The sequence below is a fragment of the Oncorhynchus keta genome, chromosome 21 (assembly GCF_023373465.1).
Source record: "Oncorhynchus keta strain PuntledgeMale-10-30-2019 chromosome 21, Oket_V2, whole genome shotgun sequence".
In the NCBI taxonomy this organism is placed as follows: Eukaryota; Metazoa; Chordata; class Actinopteri; order Salmoniformes; family Salmonidae; genus Oncorhynchus; species Oncorhynchus keta.
This window is the reverse complement of record NC_068441.1, coordinates 41,089,012-41,113,019: the sequence shown is the minus strand read 5'-3', so window position 1 is coordinate 41,113,019 and position 24,008 is coordinate 41,089,012. Positions and strand designations below refer to the sequence as shown.

Here is a 24,008-nt window from a genome sequence, read left to right as displayed (position 1 = left end):
TACTCCGTGTACTCATAGCTCACATCAACACCATTATCCCAGAAACCCTAGACCCACTCTAATTTGTATACCTCACCAACAGATCCACAGATGATGCAATCTCTATTGCACACCACCCTGCCCTTTCACACATGGACAAAAGGAACACCTATGTGAGAATGCTATTCATTGACTACAGCTCAGCGTTCAACACCATAGTGCCCTCAAAGCTCATCACTAAGCTAAGGACCCTAGGTCTAAACACCTCTGCAACTGGATCCTGAGACCCGACCGTGTGGTACAAGGACAACAACCTCTCCCTCAATGTGATCAAGACAACAGAGATAATTGTGGACAACAGGAAAAGGAGGACTGAGCACGCCCCCATTCTCATTTATAGGGCTGTAGTGGAGCAGGTTGAGAGCTCCAAGTTCCTTGGTGTCTACATCACCAACAAACATGGTCCAAGCACACCAAGACAGTCGTTAAGAGGGCACGACAAAACCAATTCCCCCTCAGGAGACTGAAAAGATTTGGCATGGGTCCTCAGATCCTCAAAAGGTTTTACAGCTGCACCATCTAGAGCACCCTGGCGGGTTGCATCACTGCCTGGTATGGCAACTGCTCGGTCTCCGACCGCAAAGCACTACAGAGGGTTGTGCGTACGGCCCAGTACATCACCGGGGTCAAGCTTCCTGCTATCCAGAATCTCTATACCAGGTGGTGTCAGAGGAAGGCCCTAAAAATTGTCAAAGACTCCAGCCACCCTAGTTATAGACTGTTCTCTCTGCTTCTGAGCGCCAAGTCTAGGTCCAAGAGCCACCCCCCTCTGGAAAGCTGCTGCTACTCTCTATTATTATCTATGCATAGTCACTTTAATAACTCTACCTACATGTACATATTACCTCAATTACCTCGACACCGTTGCCCCCGCACATTAACTCTGTACCGGTACGTCCTGTTTATAGCCCCACTATTGTCATATACTGCTGCTCTTTAATCATTTGTTATTCTTATCTCTTACCATATTTGAGGTATTTTCTTAAAACTGCATTGCTGGTTAAGGGCTTGTAAGTTAGCATTTCACTGTTGTATTAGGTGCTTGTGACTAATACAATTTGATTTGATTTAGTTGGCGAGTTATTAGCCCAGCTATAGATCATTTATAGTCATCAATTGGGGAATGATTGCTTCCTACGAGAGAACCACACGTGTGCATTTCTATCTTTGAAATGCTAGTCAGGTAAAGAGCTTTTTTTTGTCTCAATGGGTCAATTTGAGACAGGCTCAAATAAGCTAAGTAGCCAATAGGCAGATGGTAGCATAATTTGTCTGATTCTTTGCAATAATAGTATGGGAATAATAACGCATTTTATTTTGCAAAGTGGTTTCTTTCTCAAACAACACAACAACATTTTCAGTCACCTCCGTGTCTGAAGGACAAGTGAATAAGCAGGTTAAAGTCAAACCCTACATATTTTTTTCCAGAAGTCTCATGGAATGTAGGCCTACATTGAACAACACACATTGGCTGCTACTGTAGGCTGAATGATAGAACAGCTATTTCCATGTTAAAATGTTATGGGATGTATTTTCTCCACTGTTGTTGATGGTAGGCCACACTGGTATGTCTACATAATGATCACAAAGCCACAGCAGCCTACTTGGCCACTGTTAAAACTGTAACTTAAAGCGGTTACAGCATCAGTGTTCACAGGAAACACACGCTGGAAGTTGCACAGATTTTTCACAATGTTCAAGTTTGCACTCAGCATATCTGAAATTAGCTCAGTGCCCCAAAAAATGTGAGGGAACATTGCATATAAGTATCTTTGCCATAGATGAATAGGGTAAGCTTTTAATTATATTTGTGACCGACCGGCTCAAATTGGTACTACTGGAGAGACCTTCTTTGTCTACACCCATTCAGTATTGTTCACACCCTCTTAAGCTTTAGCCCCACCCATCTCTTAAAGGGTTGATCCGAGCGTTCTGTACTAACAACAGCAGTCAAGCACCCCTTTAAAAACCTATATTAAACACAGATTAAAAACAGCTATTTATGACAAGTATGTATTTTGTGGTTGTGACCCAGAGATTCTTGACCATTTATTCTGGGACTGTTCTTATGTCAGAAGTTTTGGAGTGAGTTAGAATATTTTAATTTAAAATAAACTACTGTTAATGTTCATTTGAAAGACTCTTAATATTATGTTTTATTTTGATCCAAATGATATGGACCCTGATTTAACTTTTTGGGTCTGAGATATGAATAATAAGATCCTACAAGTAACGTTAGCTAGCGAGCCAGCCAGCTAACGTTAGTTTGCTAACAGTACACTTTAACTTGAAATTAAACCACTTTCTGTCAAAATTAAAAACGTGTAATATCTGAAACTGTAGATAGCTAGACTATCTTACCCTTATGTAGATAGCTAGACTATCTTACCCTTATGTAGATAGCTAGACTATCTTACCCTTATGTAGATAGCTAGACTATCTTACCCTTATGTAGATAGCTAGACTATCTTATGTAGATAGCTAGACTATCTTATGTAGATAGCTAGACTATCTTACCCTTATGTAGATAGCTAGTAGATAGCTTTCTTACCCTTATGTAGATAGCTAGACTATCTTACCCTTATGTAGATAGCTAGACTATCTTACCCTTATGTAGATAGCTAGACTATCTTACCCTTATGTAGATAGCTAGACTATCTTACCCTTATGTAGATAGCTAGACTATCTTACCCTTATGTAGATAGCTAGACTATCTTACCCTTATGTAGATAGCTAGACTATCTTACCCTTATGTAGATAGCTAGACTATCTTACCCTTATGTAGATAGCTAGACTATCTTACCCTTATGTAGATAGCTAGACTATCTTACCCTTATACATCATTGATGTACGCATCTCCTGTCGGATGCTATGGTTGCCCTTAGTTTGAGATGTAATCCAGAGACATGTTTCTCCATCTCCTTAGCTATCATACTCAAATTCCACTGATTTCAAAACTTGGGTCCTCCAGAAAGTGTAGACCATACACGTAATGTTAGCTAGTGAGCCAGCCAGCTAACGTTAGTTAGCTAACAGGAGACTTTAACTTCACATTGGGCTTATGCAGTTTTACTACGCAATACAATAAAAAAAAAGCTGCGCTAGAGAGGATTACCTAGACATACAGACCAGCTCAAATAGACAGAAGCAGCTATATGGCAGACCAATCCAAACTCATCTCTCTGCATGTCCAGCCCACTCATTATCTCAGCCAATTATGGGTAGCAGGAAGGTTTCTTTCTTTTTCTGTGGCAAAACCAACTTGGCTCTTAATTAAACAATTTTATTTGTATTTACAGATTAAATACAGTAAATAAAGTTTGTTATTAAGACACATGAAAGTTCACATGTTCCAGAAGGCATTTCTGCCAAAAAAACGCATTTTGATTTAAAAGAAAAGTTTACGTTCAAACGTCTCTCCTGTGAAGTAGTGACCCGCGACATACGCCTAGTTTCCTGAAACGAGTCACAAAGGCTGCCATCCTACAGTCAAATTTTTGCACCAGTAGATTAGCTATCTAGCTATATAAACCACACCCCTCTGCAACCAATAATTATCTGATGTTGTTCACAAGGCGGTACTTATTTCAATTAGGTAAGTGAATATCATGTTGCCATTGGTGTACCTTAATGACAGTTAAGGTGATGTCACCTTGTCTTCTTTAAAATGGAAGGGACAAGTAACTTTATGGTAAAACTTTATCAATATAGAAGCAACTGTCATTTTTCATACTTTGGTCATCATACTTTAATCTGGTTCCCTTCACAAGACTGTTCCTGACCTTTAACACCCTGTAACTAGATACCTCATGGTATGACACACCACTATCAACTCTTTATCTCAGAATCTAGATCGGCAGATGGATTATAGTTTGACAGTTGACTCTTAATGTAAAGGAATGGCTCATATTTTCCTAACCTGAACCATCAGTAGGGCTTTGTAGAAGAAGGAGGGAGGAGGTTTCTTCCTGGCATCGATCACCACTGTCATTCCCAGGTCCCGCACCTCTTTTCTAGGAAAATACAGGGAAGTGAGTTGGGGCATATTAGAAAGTTGTTCACACTATCTTGGCATTCTCTCACTTTACCTGATTGAGGTGTCATTTCAATGGTTTTAGTGGTTTCACCTCTATTTAGTGGTTTTACCTTTCGCCCCCTCCCCTCAATTCAAAGGGTATTTCGCTCAATTCAATTTAAGGGCTTTATTGGCATGGGAAACATATGTTTACATTGCCAAAGAAAGTGAAATAGATCATAAGCGATACAAAAATAAATGTAAACATTACACTTCCAAAAGATTCAAAAGAATACATAGATTTCAAATGTCATATTATGTATATATACAGTGTTGTAATGATTAGCAAATAGTTAAAGTGCAAAGGGGAAAATAAATAAACATAAATATAGGTTGTATTTATAAGGTGAATGCACCAATTTGTAAGTCGCTCTGGATAAGAGCGTCTGCTAAATGACTTAAATGTAAATGTAATAATGGTGTTCTTCACTGGTTTCCCTTTTTATGTGGTAACAGGTCACAAATGTTGCTGCTGTGATGGCAGACTGGTATTTCACCCAATAGATGTGGGAGTTAATCCAAATTTGATTTATTTTCTAATTCTTTGTGGGTCTGTGTAATCTGAGGAAAACCTATCTCCCTAATATGGTCATACATTTGGCAGGAGGTTAGGAAATGCAGCTCAGTTCCCACCTCATATTGTGGGCAGTGAGCACATGGCCTGTCTTCTCTTGAGAGCCAGCTCTGCCTTCAGAGGCCTTTCTCAATAGCAAGGCTATGCTCACTGAGCCTGTACATAATCAAAGATGTCCTTAAGTTTGGGTCAGTTACAGTGGTCAGGTATTCTGCCACCGTGTACTCTCTGTTTAGGGCCAAATAGCATTCTAGTTTGCTCTGTTTTTTTTGGTACGTTCTTTCTAATGTTTCAAGTAATTATATTTTTATTTTCTCATGATTTGGTTGGGTCTAATTTTGTTGCTGTCCTGGGGCATGTTCGTGTTCGTGAACAGAGACCCAGGACCAGCTTGCTTCGGGGGCAAGTTTATCTCCAGGTTTATTTCTCTCTAGCTGATGGCTTTGTTATGGAAGGTTTGGGAATTTCTTCCTTTTAGGAGGCTGAAGAATTGAACGGCTCTTTTCTGGATGTTGATAACTAGCTCTCACACACAGAGAGAGTACCCCCCACTCAAGCCCCCACCTTCCCCTATGTTCTTTTAAAGCATGCATACCAGTTGGCAGTCATTGTGGTTTGTCAGGATTGGATGCATCATAAAGGGTTAAATGGGGGACATAAAGGCAACAACATTAAAGGGCCTATCTGTTTAACCAGGCAGCCGTCACCTTGAACTTCAAAGTGTGTCCATTATTAAAGCTGTGTAAACAGATTAGACTGTAAAATGTGTATTATGAGGACATTTGGCTTTTAAACAGTCCCAGCTCCAAGACCATGTCAGCTGGGGGTAAAGCTAGAAGATTAAAAAAAAATAAAAGAAAAACATGCACTACTAGCACCGACATTGCTGATAGCTTCTTTATTGAGGAAAAATGTACTTACTATGACTGTGATATGTGGTTGTCTCACCTAGCTATAGTTGGTACCATGCTGTCTTGTCATGTGTTGCTGCCTTGCTATGTTGTTGTCTTAGGTCTTTCTTTATGTAGTGTTGTTTTGTCTCTCTTGTCGTGATGTGTTTTGTCCTATATTTCTATGTTATTTTTTTATTAAGTTATTTATTTTATCCCAGCCACCGTCCCCGCAGGAGGTCTTTTGCTTTTTGGTAGGCAGTCATTGTAAATAAGAATTTGTTCTTAACTGACTTAAGGTTAAATACATTTAAAATACATTTAAAAAGCTATCTTACTGTAAGATGAATACACTGTAAGTCTCTCTGGATAAGAGCGTCTTATAAATGACAAAAATGTAAATGTAGAATCCACAAACCATGTCAGGTCAGTGATTACTTCAAGGAAGGAAGGAAGGAAGTAAAGAAGGAAGGATGCATTAATAGAGTATTCAAATAGGGCTCAAGCACAAGGCCTGTGTATGAGGCATGTACAGTAATGTTTTACTGCCCCCCTTTGGTTAAAAAGTATAACCAAAAATCCATGACTGGAATGTTTTGACAACTTGCACTAGAAAGTGCTGAGAGTGTCACTTAAATGATTTACAAACCATGTAAAATACTCATTTCCATGTCATTAATTTCATAGGTCATCTCACACAATGTGATTTCAATGTCTAGTAAAAGGACACAACACATGCATGACTGGATATTATAGTAAGGTAAGAGCAGACCAGACTAGTTGATCACCTACACCCTATACAAATCTCATACAGTAAACTCCCTTGAACTATCACCGAAGATGATGGGGGGTTGATTGGTATTACCTGGGGATGGAGTGGAGGTAGAGTAGCACTTTGCACACCTCATGGGCGTACAGCAGAGGAGATGTCCAGCCCTGCCTGTCCCCATGGACCTCCAGCACAGCCCTGCCCACCCTGTCTCTGCTCCCTGGAGGTTGAGGAGACAAGGGTGTCATGGAGAGGTTAGATGGAGAAAGGTGTGGAACAGGGTCGTATTCATAAGAGCAGACCGTAGCAACACGCTTTGCAACTGAAAACGAAAATGAGTGTTTGTTATTGGACAACTCTGGATAACACTAAACACAATGCAGAACAAACACTGTACCTGGCAGACTGACAATGCCCAGGTGAAGCAGGCCGCTGATGCTTCTGAAAATGGAGTGTTGGGTGGAGGGAGATGGAGGAGAACTGGATACGGGGGAGGGGGGTTGGATGGGGGGAGCTGAGGGCTTCATTTTTGGGCTTTGGGGTTTGGTGTCAGGTCTGCTGGGTGGTGCAATAGCCCGCGTTTCAACTTTGCCAGGCTGGGGATCTTGTGGTGAAAAGAAATGACAGATCATGTGAATTTCAATTTAACAAGGAAGATAGACACAGTTTGTGAAACACACAGGGTTGAAGAACAATGCTCTACTGTAAAGTCTTCCTTGTTGTTTCGAAGAAACAATAGATCAGCATTTTCAAAGCAATTCTGACACTATTCTGTACTGTTTTCACTGTATATCCTGTTCAGTGACCTTTGGTCTTTTAGCACTGGGAGCATTTATTTTTCCCGAGATACATCTCAATGGAGTCTTTCATGCAAACCTTATCCTTACGCACCACATTTACGCAATTCACAGCCTTGCATTGGACATGCTCTCTCCCTGTAGCCAAACACTTTGAGGCTGTTAAGCCTGGCTTTGATTTCTAGCATTCTAACTTCTTCCAGAGCCAACAAAGGCTTGTCTGTGCTCCCTCTCCCTCACCAGTCCAATAGTTTCTGACAAACATGTCTTCAGACCTCTGAGTGCCCTTGTGAGGGTGTAGGGAGTAAGTATGTAATAAGAAATAGGGACAGTGCACTCTCCTTCCTCCCTAGCTCACTGACAGTCCTCTGGGTGTCCTTGTTAGGGCCCTTGTGAGTGCTTAGGGAACAGGAACTGTTTCTCTCCATTAAAGGAATGCCATGTTTACTACCATAGCCAATGGACACTGGCCTAATGGCCCCTTCTCAGAGTACAGCCTTATTCAAGTTATTTCTGTCCTTCTCCCTTGGTATTTGGAATGAAGTGATTGCAGCCATTCTGCCCAGGAGAACAGACCAGAGAGCAGGAGAGGGGAAATTGGACCCCCCCCCCCAGACCCCTACATCATAGGGAGCCTCTTTATGGCATCCTCTGGCCTTTGACACAGCACACTCTCTTCAGTAGAAAGGGTCAATGTTGAGTTTAAATGAGTTGGTGATGAGAGATGGTTTCAATGTCCATTTGAAACATGCACTTTTTATGAAGCAAGACAGTACGCTGAATGTGGTACAACAATACTATAGCCTAAATGTTGCAATTCTGTCTGTGGGGTATTTCGACCCTCGGGAAATACAAAACATTAATCTCATACAATAGCAGAGCAGTAAAAATATACTGACACTGCATCTAGGATTAAATTCATTGCCAACTCAATGTAAGTATATTCAATTCTAAATGTGTTGTTATCCCAAACAACATCAACGTCCCTTTAAACATGTTATTAAACGGTTAGTTCTCACAGTGGTCACAGATACGGCGTTCATATGTTGAAGTCACTCAGCTGTCAGACCAAACTGCCAGTTGTTTCATCTGAAAACTGAGAACTGAGGAAATTGCATCTGACAAATGAGAGATGTTCTAATATGGATGCTGTACATAGTCACTATTACCTTTCTTGGCAGACTGCTGTCTGTCCAGCTTGGGGGACATCGGCCCAAAGGCCTTGCCTTTCTTACATTGCACCACCTGGGAACTGGGGGGAATCATCTCTGGGCAGATGTCACTGTGGCTCCTGTTGTTCAGTTTATGGACCAGAGGACTTCCTCTGGCCTTCTCAGACACGGTGGACAGTGACCTGGGCTTGGTTTTGTGTTTACCTATGGTTTTCACCGCCTCCGGGTTCCAAATTGGCTTGGAGGTGTAGTCACACTCGCATGCATCAACCATGACCGGGTGAGAGATTGCCGGAGGTAACGCTACCTTTGAGTCAGGTCCCGATTGATGGGCCATGTGGTGTGTCTGAAGATAGGGTTCCCCTTGGCACAGTTTATGGATGATTTGAGTTTCTATAGTATTTTTTCCTGGTTTGTGAGTTATGGCAGGTTCAATGGATTTGTGTGGTATGTGATTTAGGTCCAATGGGGGTTCTTTACCGAAGTGTCCATGTTGGTGTGGCTCGTGACCTACAATAGGCTCCTTATAGTGGTTACAGCACTCCCCCGGGTCCTGACCCGGACCTCTGGCGTGACCCCTGAAGCCCATCTCCTCCCCTTCACAGGGGCCAGACTCCTCCAGAGCAGCTAGCAGACCTATGCTCCCCCTTTCAAAGGGAACTGGGTTGCGCAGAGCTGCCAGGTAGGAGTCCCTGTACCTGCATTTTAGTTCCTGTCCACTAGGCTCCTGACCTAGCCTCCTCTGGCTGCATGGCATGCAAGCCTCTTCTGAAAATGTGAGGCTGCGCCCACAGGGGTTGCTGTTCATGAGCGGTACAGGGGGAGGGGGCCTGACTGGTTTGAACAAAGGGGGAGTAGAAGAGTTGGGAGTCTTACTGCATCCCGTAAGAGACTCTTTCTCCTTTGCGAAATCCACTAAATCCACGTAGTCTCCTTCAACCTCGCGGTAGTTCCGGCTGGTGTCCCAGGTGTTAGGCGACACCCAGCCCACAGGCTTGACTAGTGGTTTGGCACGCGGTTTGGGAACGGGTTTTTCATGGTCCCCCTTGATTAGTTTCGTGGTACCATCCATGAGTCTCAAAGACACAGAGATCCCGTCCCTGGCAGGAAGGATCATGGTCTCTAGGGAAAGGGCGGAAGAAGTAGAGTTGGAAGAGGAGGGAATCTGCAACGGCGTCGGCTCAAACGGAACGTCACGGATAACAATTGGTGTAGTCATGGTCTTGGGCTTGTCCAGAAACTCTGGAATGGCAACTTGTGCCCAGGGCACCTTCATCACTCCCTGGTCGGTGGAAAGCAGGCAGCGGGAGAGTGGGGTGCCATGGCGGCCGTCGTTCACCTCCCTCAGCCAGTCAAGGGTGAAGATGCACGGGTAAGAGGTCTCGGGGATGGGGGTCTCCTCCACCTCACGGCAGCCCTCCTCCAAGAGACTTTTGAGAACGATGCGGGCTGCCTGTTCTCCAAAGGGCTCCACCTGCAGGTAAAAGTCTCCGGGGCGCAGCAGAAGAGGGTTGAGTGAGGCCAGCTGGATCACAGTCCTGTCGCGGAGGCATAGGGGCCAGCCCTCACAAAGGAAAAGCACATCCGAGTATGCAGCCTGGGGAGAGTAAGGGAGAGGTTGGAGAGGGGGTAAGTTGCATGGATTTACGATTTCTTAGGTCAGTATTTTTTCAGCATTAATCCTGCGGTAGGACTGCACTTTTTTGTTTTAGCCCAGCAACAGCGCAACTCAACAAATTATCAACACCCTTGATTAATTTAATCAGGTGTGTTAATGCTGTACTAGAAGAAACAATACTAAATTATCCATCATTTAAATTCCCGGTGTGCCCACTAGGGGTGCACTTAAGCTATGTAACATTTGCCATGTGAGGAGACTAGAATCCTAAACAAAGCAGGCTTATGTCTACTTTAAATTGCATTTGACAGTCTGGAATGCAATGAGGGAAGGATAGATTCACCATTAATTCCACCTCAAATTCACCTTTATGTCAGTACACTACTGAGCTGTGGTTATGGAAAACTGATTCTTTCCTAAACCAGACTGTTATTGAGCCTCCAATAAGACAAATGCCTGGTATTCTAGACTGTTTTCTTTTGTACAATAAAAACAATCAAATATAATCCTTTGCTGAGCGATGTCAGCTCAGTTGCGTATCTGGCTAGCAACCACAGAAAATAACAGAATTCGGAATTGATGAAGCATAAAGAACAGCTTGGATGTATCACCTGATGGACAAGTAAACCTTTTGTTGATCTCTTTTTGCTGAGATACAGTTAGAACCTCACTTGTAAACCTGTGCGTTTTTACTGTTACTGTCAAGTTGCTCCATCTATTCTCTCTCTCTGTGTGTGCATGTGTGTGTATGTGTCTGTCTGAGAGAGATAGAGAGGTGCGTGTGTTTTTGTGTGTTTGTGTGTGTATGTGTGTATGTGTGTATGTGTGTATGTGTGTATGTGTGTGTGTGTGTGTGTGTGTGTGTGTGTGTGTGTGTGTGTGTGTGTGTGTGTGTGTGTGTGTGTGTGTGTGTGTGTTTGTGTATGCATCTGTATGTATGGTATCTATGTACGTGTGTGTGTATGCATTTGTATGTATGGTATCTATGTACGTGTGTGTGTGTGTGTGTGTGTGTGTGTGTGTGTGTGTGTGTGTGTGTGTGTGTGTGTGTGTGTGTGTGTGTGTGTGTGTGTGTGTGTGTGTGTGTGTGTGTGTATGGTATCTATGTACGTGTGTGTGTGTGTGTGTGTGTGTATGGTATCTATGTACGTGTGTGTGTGTGTGTGTGTCTGTGTCTGTGTCTGTGTCTGTGTCTGTGTCTGTGTCTGTGTCTGTGTCTGTGTCTGTGTGTGTGTGTGTGTGTGTGTGTGTGTGTGTGTGTGTGTCTGTGTGTGTGTGTGTGTGTGTGTGTATCTATGTGTGTGTGTGTGTGTGTGTGTGTGTGTGTGTGTGTGTGTGTGTGTGTGCGTGTGTGTGCGTGTGTACTCACACACGCCGCCTGCTGCACGATCTCCAGGAGGTGTTTGGACGGGATGAGAAAGTCCAGCAGGCAGTGCAGAGCATCACCGCGGTATCGCTCCTCGATGGTCCTGAACAGCTGGCTGAGGACAGTGGGCGCTGTGGCCTCGAAGGGCGGGAACAGGGCCGACAGGGCACTCTGAATGGACGAGTCCAGGGATTCTGGATTCTAGTGAGGAAAGAAAGAAAGAAGGTGACTGAGAGCGATAGAGGAATGTTTTAGTTTCAAGTCAACTTCCACATCAACAAGTTCAAACATCAAATTAATTTCATTTGACATTCATATAAGATTGGAACGCATGACCAAAGAGTGAATGATAATGCAATTGGACCCTGACCCTTTTCATTGTAGCCATTGGAATGCAATGCAGGTATGTTTGCCAGAGTGCAAATCCCAAAATATGTGTGTGTGTGCCTGTGTGTGCGCGCGTATATGTGTATGTGATTAGTTTCAGAGGTGAGTGTATATTTTGACCTCCACTAGTGTTGACAGCGCCGTTTTGTTTGAAGAAAGTCCACATAACCGTAGAACGTCCAAAAAGATAGATCATCTGTAAACGTAAAGCCACAGGACCGATATCTTTCTTGGCTTTTACCCCTGCTCTGGACCTTCTGGAATGCCTCAAAGCAATATCACTTGAGAGTCAGCAACACAAGAATGTTGAACTTTGAAGTAAACTGTATGGATATAATTTTAGGGGCATTGTAGCCTCTAGTTGTGTCTTCATATTCAGCATAATCATCAACACCGTCAAAACGTGATTAGAACGCTGAAAAGAAGGAACAATGCCCCAAAGCCGAAACATTCCTCTAAAATGTAATAATTTCACTCTCTGACTTCATTTTTAGTTTCAGGGAAATGTTTTTTTTTGTTTGAGTGGGGAACTAAACTAATCTGAAAGTCTTTGGCATGCTCTGGATATGCTTAGCTCTGTGTTTCATGTCCTTCCAAAATGCACCTACTTTAAGCTGGTACTCTTCAAGCAGGGGAAGAGTCATGGTCTGAGTGAGAGAACAAAGAAATGTATGGTCTCCTTCACATCACAGGTCCCCATAGAGAAGAAGTTGTGTAAACGGACACCATTGTGCACTAGCGTTAGGCATGAAGGTAGTTTTACTACATACAGTATATGCTATGCTTCATATGTCTGTTTTAGATAGTCACGGCAATAAGAACTAGACCACATTTATCCAGGGTTGTGCTCTGCTTTCTGCTCCTTGGACCACCTGTGGAGAATAGTTGTCACGCCCTGGCCTTAGTTATCTTTGTTTTCTTCATTATTTTGGTTAGGCCAGGGTGTGATATGGGTGATTTATGTATTTGTCTTGTCTAGGGGTTTTTGTAGATTTATGGGGTTGTGTTCAGTTTAGGTGTCAAGGTAAGTCTATGGTTGCCTAGATTGGTTCTCAATCACAGGCAGGTGTTTATTGTTGTCTCTGATTGGGAACCATATTTAGGCAGCCATATTCTTTGGGTATTTTGTGGGTGATTGTTTCCTGTGTCAGTGTTTGTGCCACACGGGACTGTTTTGGGTTTTCACATTTATTGTTTTGAGGTTTGTTCATGTCAAGTGTCTCTTATTAAAGAACCATGAACTTAAACCACGCTGCGTTTTGGTTTGCCTCTCCTTCCCAGGAAGAGAGCTGTGACAATAGTACAGACTAAACACACAGAAGCAATCGGGGGAGTTTAAAAGGGATATTGCACGCCAAAATCAAAGTTTGTTAGACATTGTCCCACCTGAGAAAGTAGTATACTGTCAAGTAGTCCCGAATGTGGTGAAGCTTTCCATTGTGTACAGCAGGGTTCCCAACCAGGGGTACTAGGACCCCTGCGGGTACTTGGCCTATCCACAGACGGTACTTGAGAAGACTCATTTACCAGCATACTGGTAAAATGCACATGAGGGGGTACTTCAGGGGTACTCCAGGCAGAGCAAAATTCGGTTGCAGTACAGTACATTAACTCAAAAAGGTTGGGAACCACTGGTGTACAGTATAGCCATATACATTTAGATAGAAAAACACAAACATTCCTTGTCTATCACAAATGTTGAATAACATTATCTTTGAACTTACTCTGACGATATTCTGTTGAGTTCATCCTTCAGCTGGTCGAAATTTGGGACGAAAGTATTATTAAACTGACTTCAAAATGTAGGTTTCGGTGTGTGGCATTCAAGATCTGTTTGTGCATAACCTAAGGCACGTGCACAAGACGGAAGTACATGCACAGAAGTCTTGCAGGTGTTTACATTGTTTTGTGCATGCGACAGGTGATCGACATTTCAACTCCTGCGCCAGTGCTCTAAAAACTAGAGAAGTAATCATTTCTGTGGGTATTTTGCCTCAAAGGTCGACCAGCTGAATTGTATTCAACATTCTGGCTTGTAAGGAAACTTACCAAGTTTTTGCAGTGCTTTGTTTCAGACTGTATACCAAGGATTGGTATAACAGTCTTATTTATTAGTCAAATATCAAGATAAATTCATTACCACTGTCACGCCCTGGTCGAAGTATTTTGTGTTTATCTGTATGTATTGGGTCAGGCCAGGGTGTGGCATGGGGTTTTTGTATTGTGGTGTGTTTTGTCTTGGCGTTTTGGTATATAGTGGGATTGTAGCTAGTGGGGTGATCTAGCAGAGTCTATGGCTGTCTGGAGTGGTTCTCAATCAGAGTCAGGTGTTTATCGTTGTCTCTGATTGGGAACCATATTTAGACAGCCATATTCTTTGAGTTTGTCGTGGGTGATTGTCCTTAGTGTCTTTGTTCCTGTCGCTGTATTAGTTGACAAGTATAGGCTTTTTTGGTTTTCTTTACGTTTTGTAGTGTTTGTGTTTATTGTTTTGTAGTGTTTGTGTTATTTCGTGTTTACGTTTGTTTGATTAAATATGGATCGCAATCTACACGCTGCGTTTTGGTCCGACTCTCCTTCACCACACCTAGAAAACTGTTACAACCTCAATGTTGAAAAACATGGGAAAAACATTTGATTTTGGAGTGTAATGTCCCTTTAGGTTGTGTGACACTGATAGGGACATACACATTGATTTCTCTAACTCTACACATATACAGGGCCTTCAGAAAGTATTCACACCCCTTAACTTTATGCACATTTTGTTGTGTTACAGCCTAAACTTAAAATTAGATTTTTTGTGGGAATGACATTTGTTGTCACTGGCCTACACATGATACCACATAATGTCAAAGTGGAATTATATTTCGAATGTTTTTCTCCTCAAATGAATATAAATGAAAAGCTGAAATATCTAGAGTCGATAAGTATTCAACCCCTTTCTTATGGCAAGCCTAAATATGTCCAGGAGTAACAATTTGCTTAATGAGTCACATAAACAGCTGGATGGGCTCACTCTGTGCAATAATAGTGTTTGTTGAATGTATTAATTACACATTGGATGGTGTATCAATACACCGTCACTACAAATATACAGGCATCCTTCCTAACTCAGTTGCTGGAGAGGAATGAAAAGCTCTCAGGTGACCAATGGTGACTTTAAAACTGTTACAGAGTTTAATGGCTGTGATAGGAGAAACAACATTGTAGTTACTCTACAATACTAACCTAATTAACCAGAGTGAAAAGAAGAAATCTTGTACAGAATAAAAAATATTCCAAAACATTAGGAGACTATTTTTGAGGTCTGGGGAAAAATCTAAGAAATGGTGATTTTTGAGTGTAGTTACTTTAATTCACATGCACAGGCACCTATAGCACTGCTGTTTGGTTAGTGATGTTTCTGTAGCACTGAGATGGAGTTTGCAAAACAAATGGCCACTGGATTGATGCAAATAATCCTGATATCATTCTGCCAGGTAGGTCTAGGCTACTTGGTAGCTAGTTACAGTTAATAGAGAAGGTTTTGGGAAGGCCTTTCCATCTGCCAGAAGACGGTTAGGCCTATCATCGCTATATTGTTCCTGTTCCTTGTTTGAAACCTGGAAGATTTTCTTCATATTATGAGGCATGTCTCACCTTGCTTCAAAGTAGCCTATAGCCAAAATCCCACCATATAAATGTGGAGGCAGTTATTTCATGAAAACTTCCTCATTATGCATTCTCTTGTTCTATTGGATTTCTTTCAACTTTCTTTCATTGTCTAGCAGCCGAAGTCACTATCCTAGTCATATTAGCAACCCATGATAGTTGTTGCATCTTTAGATTGCCCCTCTTTCTAAATTTCTAATGGATATTCTGATATCTGTCCATGAAACTGCTTGCATGTGTGTTGCGCATTTTAGAACTATTTAAATCAAATTAAATCACATTTTATTGGTCTCATACACATATTTAGCAGATGTTTTTGAGGGTGTAGCGAAATGCTTGCTATTGGAGAAATGCTTCTTCATTATCAAACATGTAGCCCATATCCTTTTTACAGACAAAAAGCTTTATACCTTCACAAATGGGCTTCCTATGGATTCAAGGACCAACCAGAATATAGAATAACATGATGTGATTGGTGATGAGCTACATAAATCTGACCAATTGTTTTCAGACAATTGGACACAATTGGTCAGATTTGCGTAGCTCGTTTACTATTTGGATTGCTATGGCTGCGTTTACACATGCAGCCCAATTCTGATCTTCTTTCTCACTAATTGGTTCTTTGACCAATAACATCAGATCTTTTCACAGCAGATCTTTTTCAGAGCTGATCTGATTGATTAAAATACCAATTAATGAAAAAAGTATTAGAATTTGGCTGCCTGTGTAAATGCAGCCTAATTGTTGGTTTTTGTGAGGATTCGTGAACATGCTACCTGAAAACAGTTACCTGGAAATTACATGGATTTTCAAGACTGGATTCCTATTTCATCTGAATGTTGCTGAGCTCTAGGTATGTAGGTCTATCATGTGTATTTGTCTTGAATATGCTATTGGCTTTGTCTAGGACTGAGAGAGAACTTGCATGTTTTGCACAGTCAGTTGGCAGCTTTGGTCCACGTTTCAGACTTGCACAGTGTACTGTATATTGGATTGGACAGGATATCTCAGCACAAAGATGCAGAAAAAGCATGCTTGCTCTCACAGTCAGTTTAAAGTTCCCCTCTGTGTTGATCTCCAATCCCGCAATGACTGTTTTTAGACCTGACCTGATTTAGCTCTCTGGCTTAGCCAAGGCCACTGGGAGGTCTAGGGTAAACAGGCCTCCAACATCTTCAAAGGCCTCACACTGGCTGAGGGAGAGACACGCGAACATATGCTATGCTAATATATGCCAGATGACTCAAAATATATGCTAAATGCTAATGTATGATAACCTGCTAATGCACTTCCCTCATGAGCAAAACACACTGGGGAGGCAGGGTAGCCTAGTGGTTAGAGCATTGGACTAGTAACCACAAGGTTGAAAGTTCAAACCCCCAAGCTGACAAGGTACAAATCTGTTGTTCTGCCTGTGAACAGGCAGTTAACCCACTGTTCCAAGGCTGTCATTGAAAATAAGAATTTGTTCTTAACTGACTTGCCTGGTTAAATAACTAATCATTAACAACACTGTGCATTATACAGCAGCATTTCAGAATCCATTCTGGCACAGTGCTAAAATGTTTTGTTCTAGCCTCGGACTAACACCTGTTTCAAATAATAATCGCCAAGGTCCTGATTAGTTGGATTAGGTTTGTTAGTGCTGGGCTCAAACAAACATGAGTCTGTCCCTCAGGATTCATCTAAAACACTGTTCTACCTTGACCATTATGTTAATGTAGGTCGAGGTATGGCTTTGCAGTTGTGCTCCCATTAGTAACATTACACGAACAGGACGTGGATAATAAAATACAATAATACCACTTATGGTTGTATTGAACGTCCATCGATAGTTTACTAATTACATGAAATCTTTGTGTCTGTTAGAAAGATTACGTCCTCAACTGAAAAGAATGCTTATTTCTGCTAATTGTGCACATCTGTTACAATACATCAGGAGTTGAAGAACAGAATTGCCTTTGAGGCCGGTCTTCAGATGTTAATGTATAACAGCTGTGAATGAGTCATCATTCAAGAATGAGTTCTACTATATGTCCACTGACCTAGACTTAGCGCCATGTTCAATAAAAAAGTACTCATGAAGCTGGTTGAGAGAATGCCAAGAGTGTGCAAAGCTGTCATCAAGGCCAAGGGTGGCTACTTTGAAAAATCTCAAATCTCAAATATATTTTGATTTGTTTATCGCTTTTTTGGCTAACTAATGTTAATGATTCCATATGTGTAATTTCATAGTTTTGATGTCTTCACTATTGTTTTACAAAGTAGAAAATAGTAAAATAAGGAAAAAACCCTTGAATGAATAGGTGTGTCCAAACGTTTGACTGGTACTGTGTACAGTATATATACAGTTGAAGTCGGAAGTTTACATTCAACAATTTCAAAGATTTTACTGAGTTACAATTCATATAAGGAAATCATAAGGAAATCATAAATTCTTTCGGCCCTAATCTATGGATTTCACATGACTGGGCAGGGGTGCAGCCATGGGTGGGCCTGTCAGAATTTTTCCCAAGAAAAGGGCTTTATTACAGACAGAAATACATATCAAACATCTCCAATCCAAAATCAAATATAGAGTCGGCTTTCTATTCCGCAACAAAGCCTCCTTCACTCACAACGCCAAACTTACCCTAGTAAAACTATCCTGCCGATCCTCGACTTCGGCAATGTCATCTACAAAATAGCTTCCAATTCTCTACTCAGCAAACTGGATGCAGTTTATCACAGTGCCATCCGTTTTGTTACTAAAGCACCTTATACCACCCACCACTGCGACCTGTATGCTCTAGTCGGCTGGTCCTCGCTACATATTCGTCGCCAGACCCCTGGCTCCAGGTCATCTATATGTCCATGCTAGGTAAAGCTCCACCTTATCTCAGTTCACCCACCCACCCGTAGCACGCGCTCCAGCAGGTGTATCTCACTGATCATCCCTAAAGCCAACACCTCATTTGGCAGCCTTTCCTTCCAGTTCTCTGCTGCCTGTGACTGGAACGAATTGCAAAAATCGCTGAAGTTGGTGACTTTTATCTCCCTCACCAACTTTAAACATCTGCTATCTGAGCAGCTAACCGATCGCTGCAGCTGTACATAGTCCATCGTCAAATAGCCCACCCAATTTACCTACCTCATCCCCATACTGTTTTTATTTATTTACTTTTCTGCTCTTTTGCACACCAGTATCTCTACCTGCACATGACCATCTGATCATTCATCACTCCAGTGTTAATCTGCTAAATTGTAGTTATTCGCCTACCACCTCATGTCTTTTGCACACAATGTTTTTCTACTGTGTTATTGACTTGTTTATTGTTTACTCCATGTGTAACTCTGTGTTGTCTGTTCACACTGCTATGCTTTATCTTGGCCAGGTTGCAGTTGTAAATGAGAACTTGTTTTCAACTAGCCTACCTGGTTATATCAAGGTGGAATAAAAAATAAAAAATACACCTCAGCACCCCTCAGACGAACCTGCAGGTGAAGAAGCCGGATGTGGAGGTTCTGTGCTGGCATGGTTACACGTGGGGTGCGTTTGTGACCGGTTGGACGTACTGCCAAATTCTCTAAAATGACATAGGAGGCAGCTTATGGTAGAGAAATTAATATTAAATTCTCTGGCAACAGTTCTGGTGGACATTCCTGCAGTCAGCATGGAAATTGCATGCTCCGTCAAAACTTGAGACATCTGTGACAAAACGGCCCATTTTAAAGTGACCCTTAATTGTCCTCAGCACAAGGTGCACTTGTGTAATGATCATGCTGTTTAATTAGCTACTTGATACGCCACACCTGTCAGGTGGATGAATTATCTTGGCAAAGAAGAACTGCTCACTTATAGGGATGTAAACACATTTCTGCACATAATTTGAGAGAAATAAGATATTTGTGCGTACAGAACATTTCTGGGATTTTTTATTTCAGCTCATGAAACATGGGACCAACACTTTACATATTGCGTTTATATTTTTGCACACATTGATGTCAGACATGTACTTACCCCAATGCTCTGTTGCCGATGACTGGGATGAATGCAGGAGCAGATTTCAGGAGCAGGACAAGAACCCTCTTTTTGACTGATGACTGATATAAGGGCATGTATGTGATAGGCCTATCTGGCTTATGTGATTTGATGGTCAAAATGCTTCTTAACAGTATAATAAAGTGTATTTTTTTAGTCTAAGTAAAGTGACACAGGATGGTCATAATGCTTCTTAACAGCGTAATGAAGTGTATTTTCTTAGTCTAAGTAAAGTGACACAGGCTGGTCATAATGCTTCTTAACAGCGTAATGAAGTGTATTTTCTTAGTCTAAGTAAAGTGACACAGGATGGTCATAATGCTTCTTGACCGTGTCATAAAGTGTATTTTCTAAAAGTAATTTAAAATTGGATTTAAAAATGACATGCACTACTATTCAAAAGATTGAGGTCACTTTGAAATTTCCTTGTTTTTGAAAGAAAATCTACATTTTTGTCCATTAAAATAACATAAAATTGATCCGAAATACAGTGTAGACATTGTAAAGTTGTAAATTAATATAGTAGCTGGAGACAGCAGATTTTTTAATGGAATATCTACATAGGCGTACAGAGGCCCATTATCAGCAACCATCACTCCTGTGTTCCAATGGCACGTTGTGTTAGCTCATCAAAGTTTATAATTTAAATAGGCTAATTGATCATTAGAAAACCCTTTTTCAATTATGTTAGCACAGCTGAAAACTGTTGTTCTTTTTAAAGAAGCAATAAAACTGGTCTTCTTTAGACTAGTTGAGTATCTGGAGAAGCAGCATTTGTGGGTTCGATTATAGGCTCAAAATGGCCACAAACAAAGTACTTTCTTCTGAAACTTGTCAGACTATTCTTGTTCTGAGAAATGAAGGCTATTCCAAGAAACTGAAGGTCTCGTAAAACGCTGTGTACTACTCCCTTCACAGAACAGTGCAAACTGTCTCTAAGCAGAATAGAGAGATGAGTGGGAGGCCCCAGTGCACAAATGAGCAAGAGGACAAATACATTAGAGTGTCTAGTTTGCGAAACAGATGCCTCACAAGTCCTCAACTGGCAATTTCATTAAATAGTACCCACAAAACACCAGTCTCAACATCAACAGTGAAGAGGTGACTCCAGGATGCCTTCTAGGCAGAGTTGCAAAGAAAAAGACATATCTCAGACTGGCGAATAAAAATAAAATATTAAGATGGGCAAAAGAACACAATTACTGGACAGAGGAACTCTGCCTAGAAGGCCAGAATCCCGGAGTCGCCTCCTCACTGTTGACGTTGAGACTCGTGACCATATTATGAGATGTGATGACAAGTTATGTCAGCTGTTATGACATTATGACATGGTTATGACCGTAATGTGTTACCTAAATACCTTGTAAATGGTTTACAGACCTATAAAATAATATTACATAAGTTCCAACTCTGTGTTTTCAATGAATGAAGCTAGCTAGCAGGCACATTGACCGCCACATCCAGGCTGTATCACATCCGGCCGTGAGTCCCATAGGGAGGCGCACAATTGGCTCAGCGTCGTCTAGGTTTGCTCGTGGTAGGCCGCCATTATTAATAAGAATGTATTCTTAACTGACTTGCCTAGTTAATTAAGGTAAAAATATAATATAACCTTAAATGGCTACCTCTTTTCAATAACTTCACACCTGGCTAAAATGACAAAATCCTGAAAAGGTACATTTTCAATCCAGACAGGCTGAACTCATTCGACATTTTGCCTCTCACCCTGACTCATTCCACCTCATGGGTGGCTTGGCTGGTGATATATTCTGGTGAGTGAGACCCCATTGAGCTACAGTAAACATAGCTCCGCAGCTGGATCCAGTTCAGAATGCCTCTTTAAGCCATGTGCAGTGAGTGGAGGAAGGGAGCTTGGTGTTATGAGTTCTTTTGTATCCCATTACACTTGACCAACTGCCAGCATGACATGCCAAACAGGCTGGAGCCGTGCGCAGTTCAGCATGACTTCTTCCCAGGGAAAACACTGTCTTTGATGGCTGATGGGTCCGGTATTTGCATAAAGGAGCCGTGTCTCAGATGGGGCTATTGGCCTCCGACTACATGCTAAGCATTGGCCAGGCTCATAGCAACTTGTCAGCCCTCTTAATCTAATATCTGATGATTTGTGATGAAATGAAATGCGATGGTATAAGCAACTCAGCAACAAAAACAGATGATGAAAATAGGAAACCCGTTTGACAACAATGACCCCCATACCATAGCGTAGGGGAAAGGGGGATGAGGATGAATTCGTATGTTGCATTGTTTTCAATATTATTGATGCTATTGCTTTGTAAACTCTTTGTAAATTTGGAAACTCCCATTTACACCCTTGCACTATCACTGCCCCACATCCTTGTGACAACACATAACAGCTTTACAGTATATTGCTTTATCTAGCTCTATTTCCATCGCTCTGGATAAGAGCGTCTGCTAAATGACTTAAATGTAAATGTAAATGTAAAAAAAAAAAGGAGGATGTATCTCAATAGGAAGTATTAGCCTCCTCTTCTCGGCTCCTTTACCTGCACTGATGTTACTGAGCTGGTGTAAGCAAATCCTTGTTGGGCATCTACCACATCACTTTCACCTATCTAATGCTTTCAGATCAGTGCAAACGAAGGAGAGGAGACAGGGAGAGGAAAGCACATTACACTATTGGGATTCCCCCTAGTCCACACAAACAGTAGACTACTTCTGAATCCAGCTGACAGCAACATTCCAGTACCTCCTACCCTGCCGCCCACTCAAGTAAGCCCTGCTGTGTGTGTGTGTGTGTGTGTGTGTGTGTGTGTGTGTGTGTGTGTGTGTGTGTGTGTGTGTGTGTGTGTGTGTGTGTGTGTGTGTGTGTGTGTGTGTGTGTGTGTGTGTGTGTGTGTGTGTGTGTGTGAGAGAGATCCTGGGGTTTTCCATCTGGCATCTATTGTCCTGTGTATCCAGAGGTTTAACCCTATTCAACACACTCTTGAAGCCTTTCAATCAAAGGTCATTGTTTGACATGGATTGTCTGTTCTCTGCTGTGGCATCTGTCGTGATGGGTGGGTCTTTGTCCTGTCTATCAGAGGGATGACCCCTGGGTATTTCACTGAGGTAAGCACTGAAGAGTTAAGCTGAATACTCATACTAACCCCACTAACTGTACTATTTATGATGTGAATTGGTCATAGTATGGAAATGGTTAGTATGCCAAAAGTTCCTGGATGTCATACTAAGTTCGCCAAAATACTAAGTATACATGCAGTGGACACTATTTCCGTTCTTTTAGGGCCCACAATGAAATTCTTCAGAAAATGGGCGTGGCTTCATAACTTTTCAGATTTTAAGAAAAATAAATAGGCAACCGATGTCGGACGAGAGCGGATACAAATTCATTGCTTTAACTAATTATGACAAATATTTCAGAAAATGTTGAGCAATGTAATAAAGTAATGACTTTTCAAATAAGTTATGTTACACGTTATGTTTGCTGACCATTTGTTATCTATGCTATCCTTACGAACCGCATATAATTACAACAGTTTGTACTTTACTGGTATGTTAGCTAACTTTAGTTACCTAATGTTAGTTGGCTACTAATACATCTAACTTGCCAGGCAGTATAATAACTATCTGATATCTAACTAACTACCCAACTTTTTTGACTTGATTATTCACATCATTCTTAGCTAAGTGGTATTGTCATTATGCGTATCAAGGAACATTGATAGAATTAACAATCTACTCCGATTTCAGAGCACTCTCGTGCAGAATAACTAATGAATTTAGGAACACTCGACAACACCCGTTGAATATGGCCGGTGTCAGTAAACATTGCCAAAAAAGCATAATTAAATTGTTGCCAGCAGCACAGTTACAGTCACCAATGCTCTGGATAACATGAAAACAGCCTAACCAGCTCTGCTAGGGAGAGTAAAATGGTCAGAGTGAGGTGTTCTCTCATTTGTGTCTGGAAGTAGCTAGCCAACGTTAGCCAGTTAGCTTGGGTGCTTGATTGCCATTGAACGCTCGGATCAACCCTACTCCTCGGCCAGAGCATCCAGTGTGCGCACTGAACGCTTCGAGAGCAAAACGCACTCAATCGGACAATGCTCCAAATTTATGAAGGCACAGAGCATACTCTGGCACTACAGATTGAATTTACGAAGACATCTGAAATCGTAAAATGTTTAGCTAGTCATTTGTTATGCTAACAAGCTACTTGGTAGGTTGCAAAGCAACAACATCAACTTCCGATAGACAGGCGAAGCTCTGGTACGCTCAACTGAAATGATGTAGTAGGGATGCACTGATATGACCAATAAGATCCAATATTTTCCTTGCCAAAAAAAAACAATACTGATACCGATAACCGATATATAACATTCTTGCAACCATTGCATTTTTCTAGTACAGTTAAATAGTTGAAACACACACACACTGACCAAGTTATTTGGTTTGCATTTACGTATGTCCCCATTTCCAGTGAAACATAATCAAAACCTATTTCTTTCACTTACTTGCTGTGCTGTTCATTTGTTCAGTCTCAACCAGGATTTCATCGTACATGTCAAGTAGTGACGTTTTAGCTGTCTGTCTGTGGCCTCTCTTTCTCGGTGTGCACTGTCACTGTGTCCGTTTCCATCTTGTCCAGCTCTGTCTGTCTGTGGCCT

At 41.6% G+C, this 24,008-nt stretch overlaps 1 protein-coding gene across 2 annotated transcripts in view; it reads right to left on the bottom strand.

Moving 5' to 3' along the window:
* The window catches only part of LOC118400566 (pleckstrin homology domain-containing family G member 4B-like), an 81,807-nt gene that overhangs the window by 46,802 nt on the left and 10,997 nt on the right, over positions 1-24,008 (bottom strand). For both annotated transcript variants that reach the window (XM_035797547.1, XM_035797546.2), the window contains exons 2-6: positions 11,304-11,501; positions 8,314-9,913; positions 6,745-6,951; positions 6,444-6,567; positions 3,959-4,052 (exon numbers count right to left, since the gene is read on the bottom strand). In XM_035797547.1, coding sequence (XP_035653440.1) covers positions 3,959-4,052; positions 6,444-6,567; positions 6,745-6,951; positions 8,314-9,913; positions 11,304-11,501 — 2,223 coding nt within the window. The remainder of the gene's footprint in view (positions 1-3,958; positions 4,053-6,443; positions 6,568-6,744; positions 6,952-8,313; positions 9,914-11,303; positions 11,502-24,008) is intronic.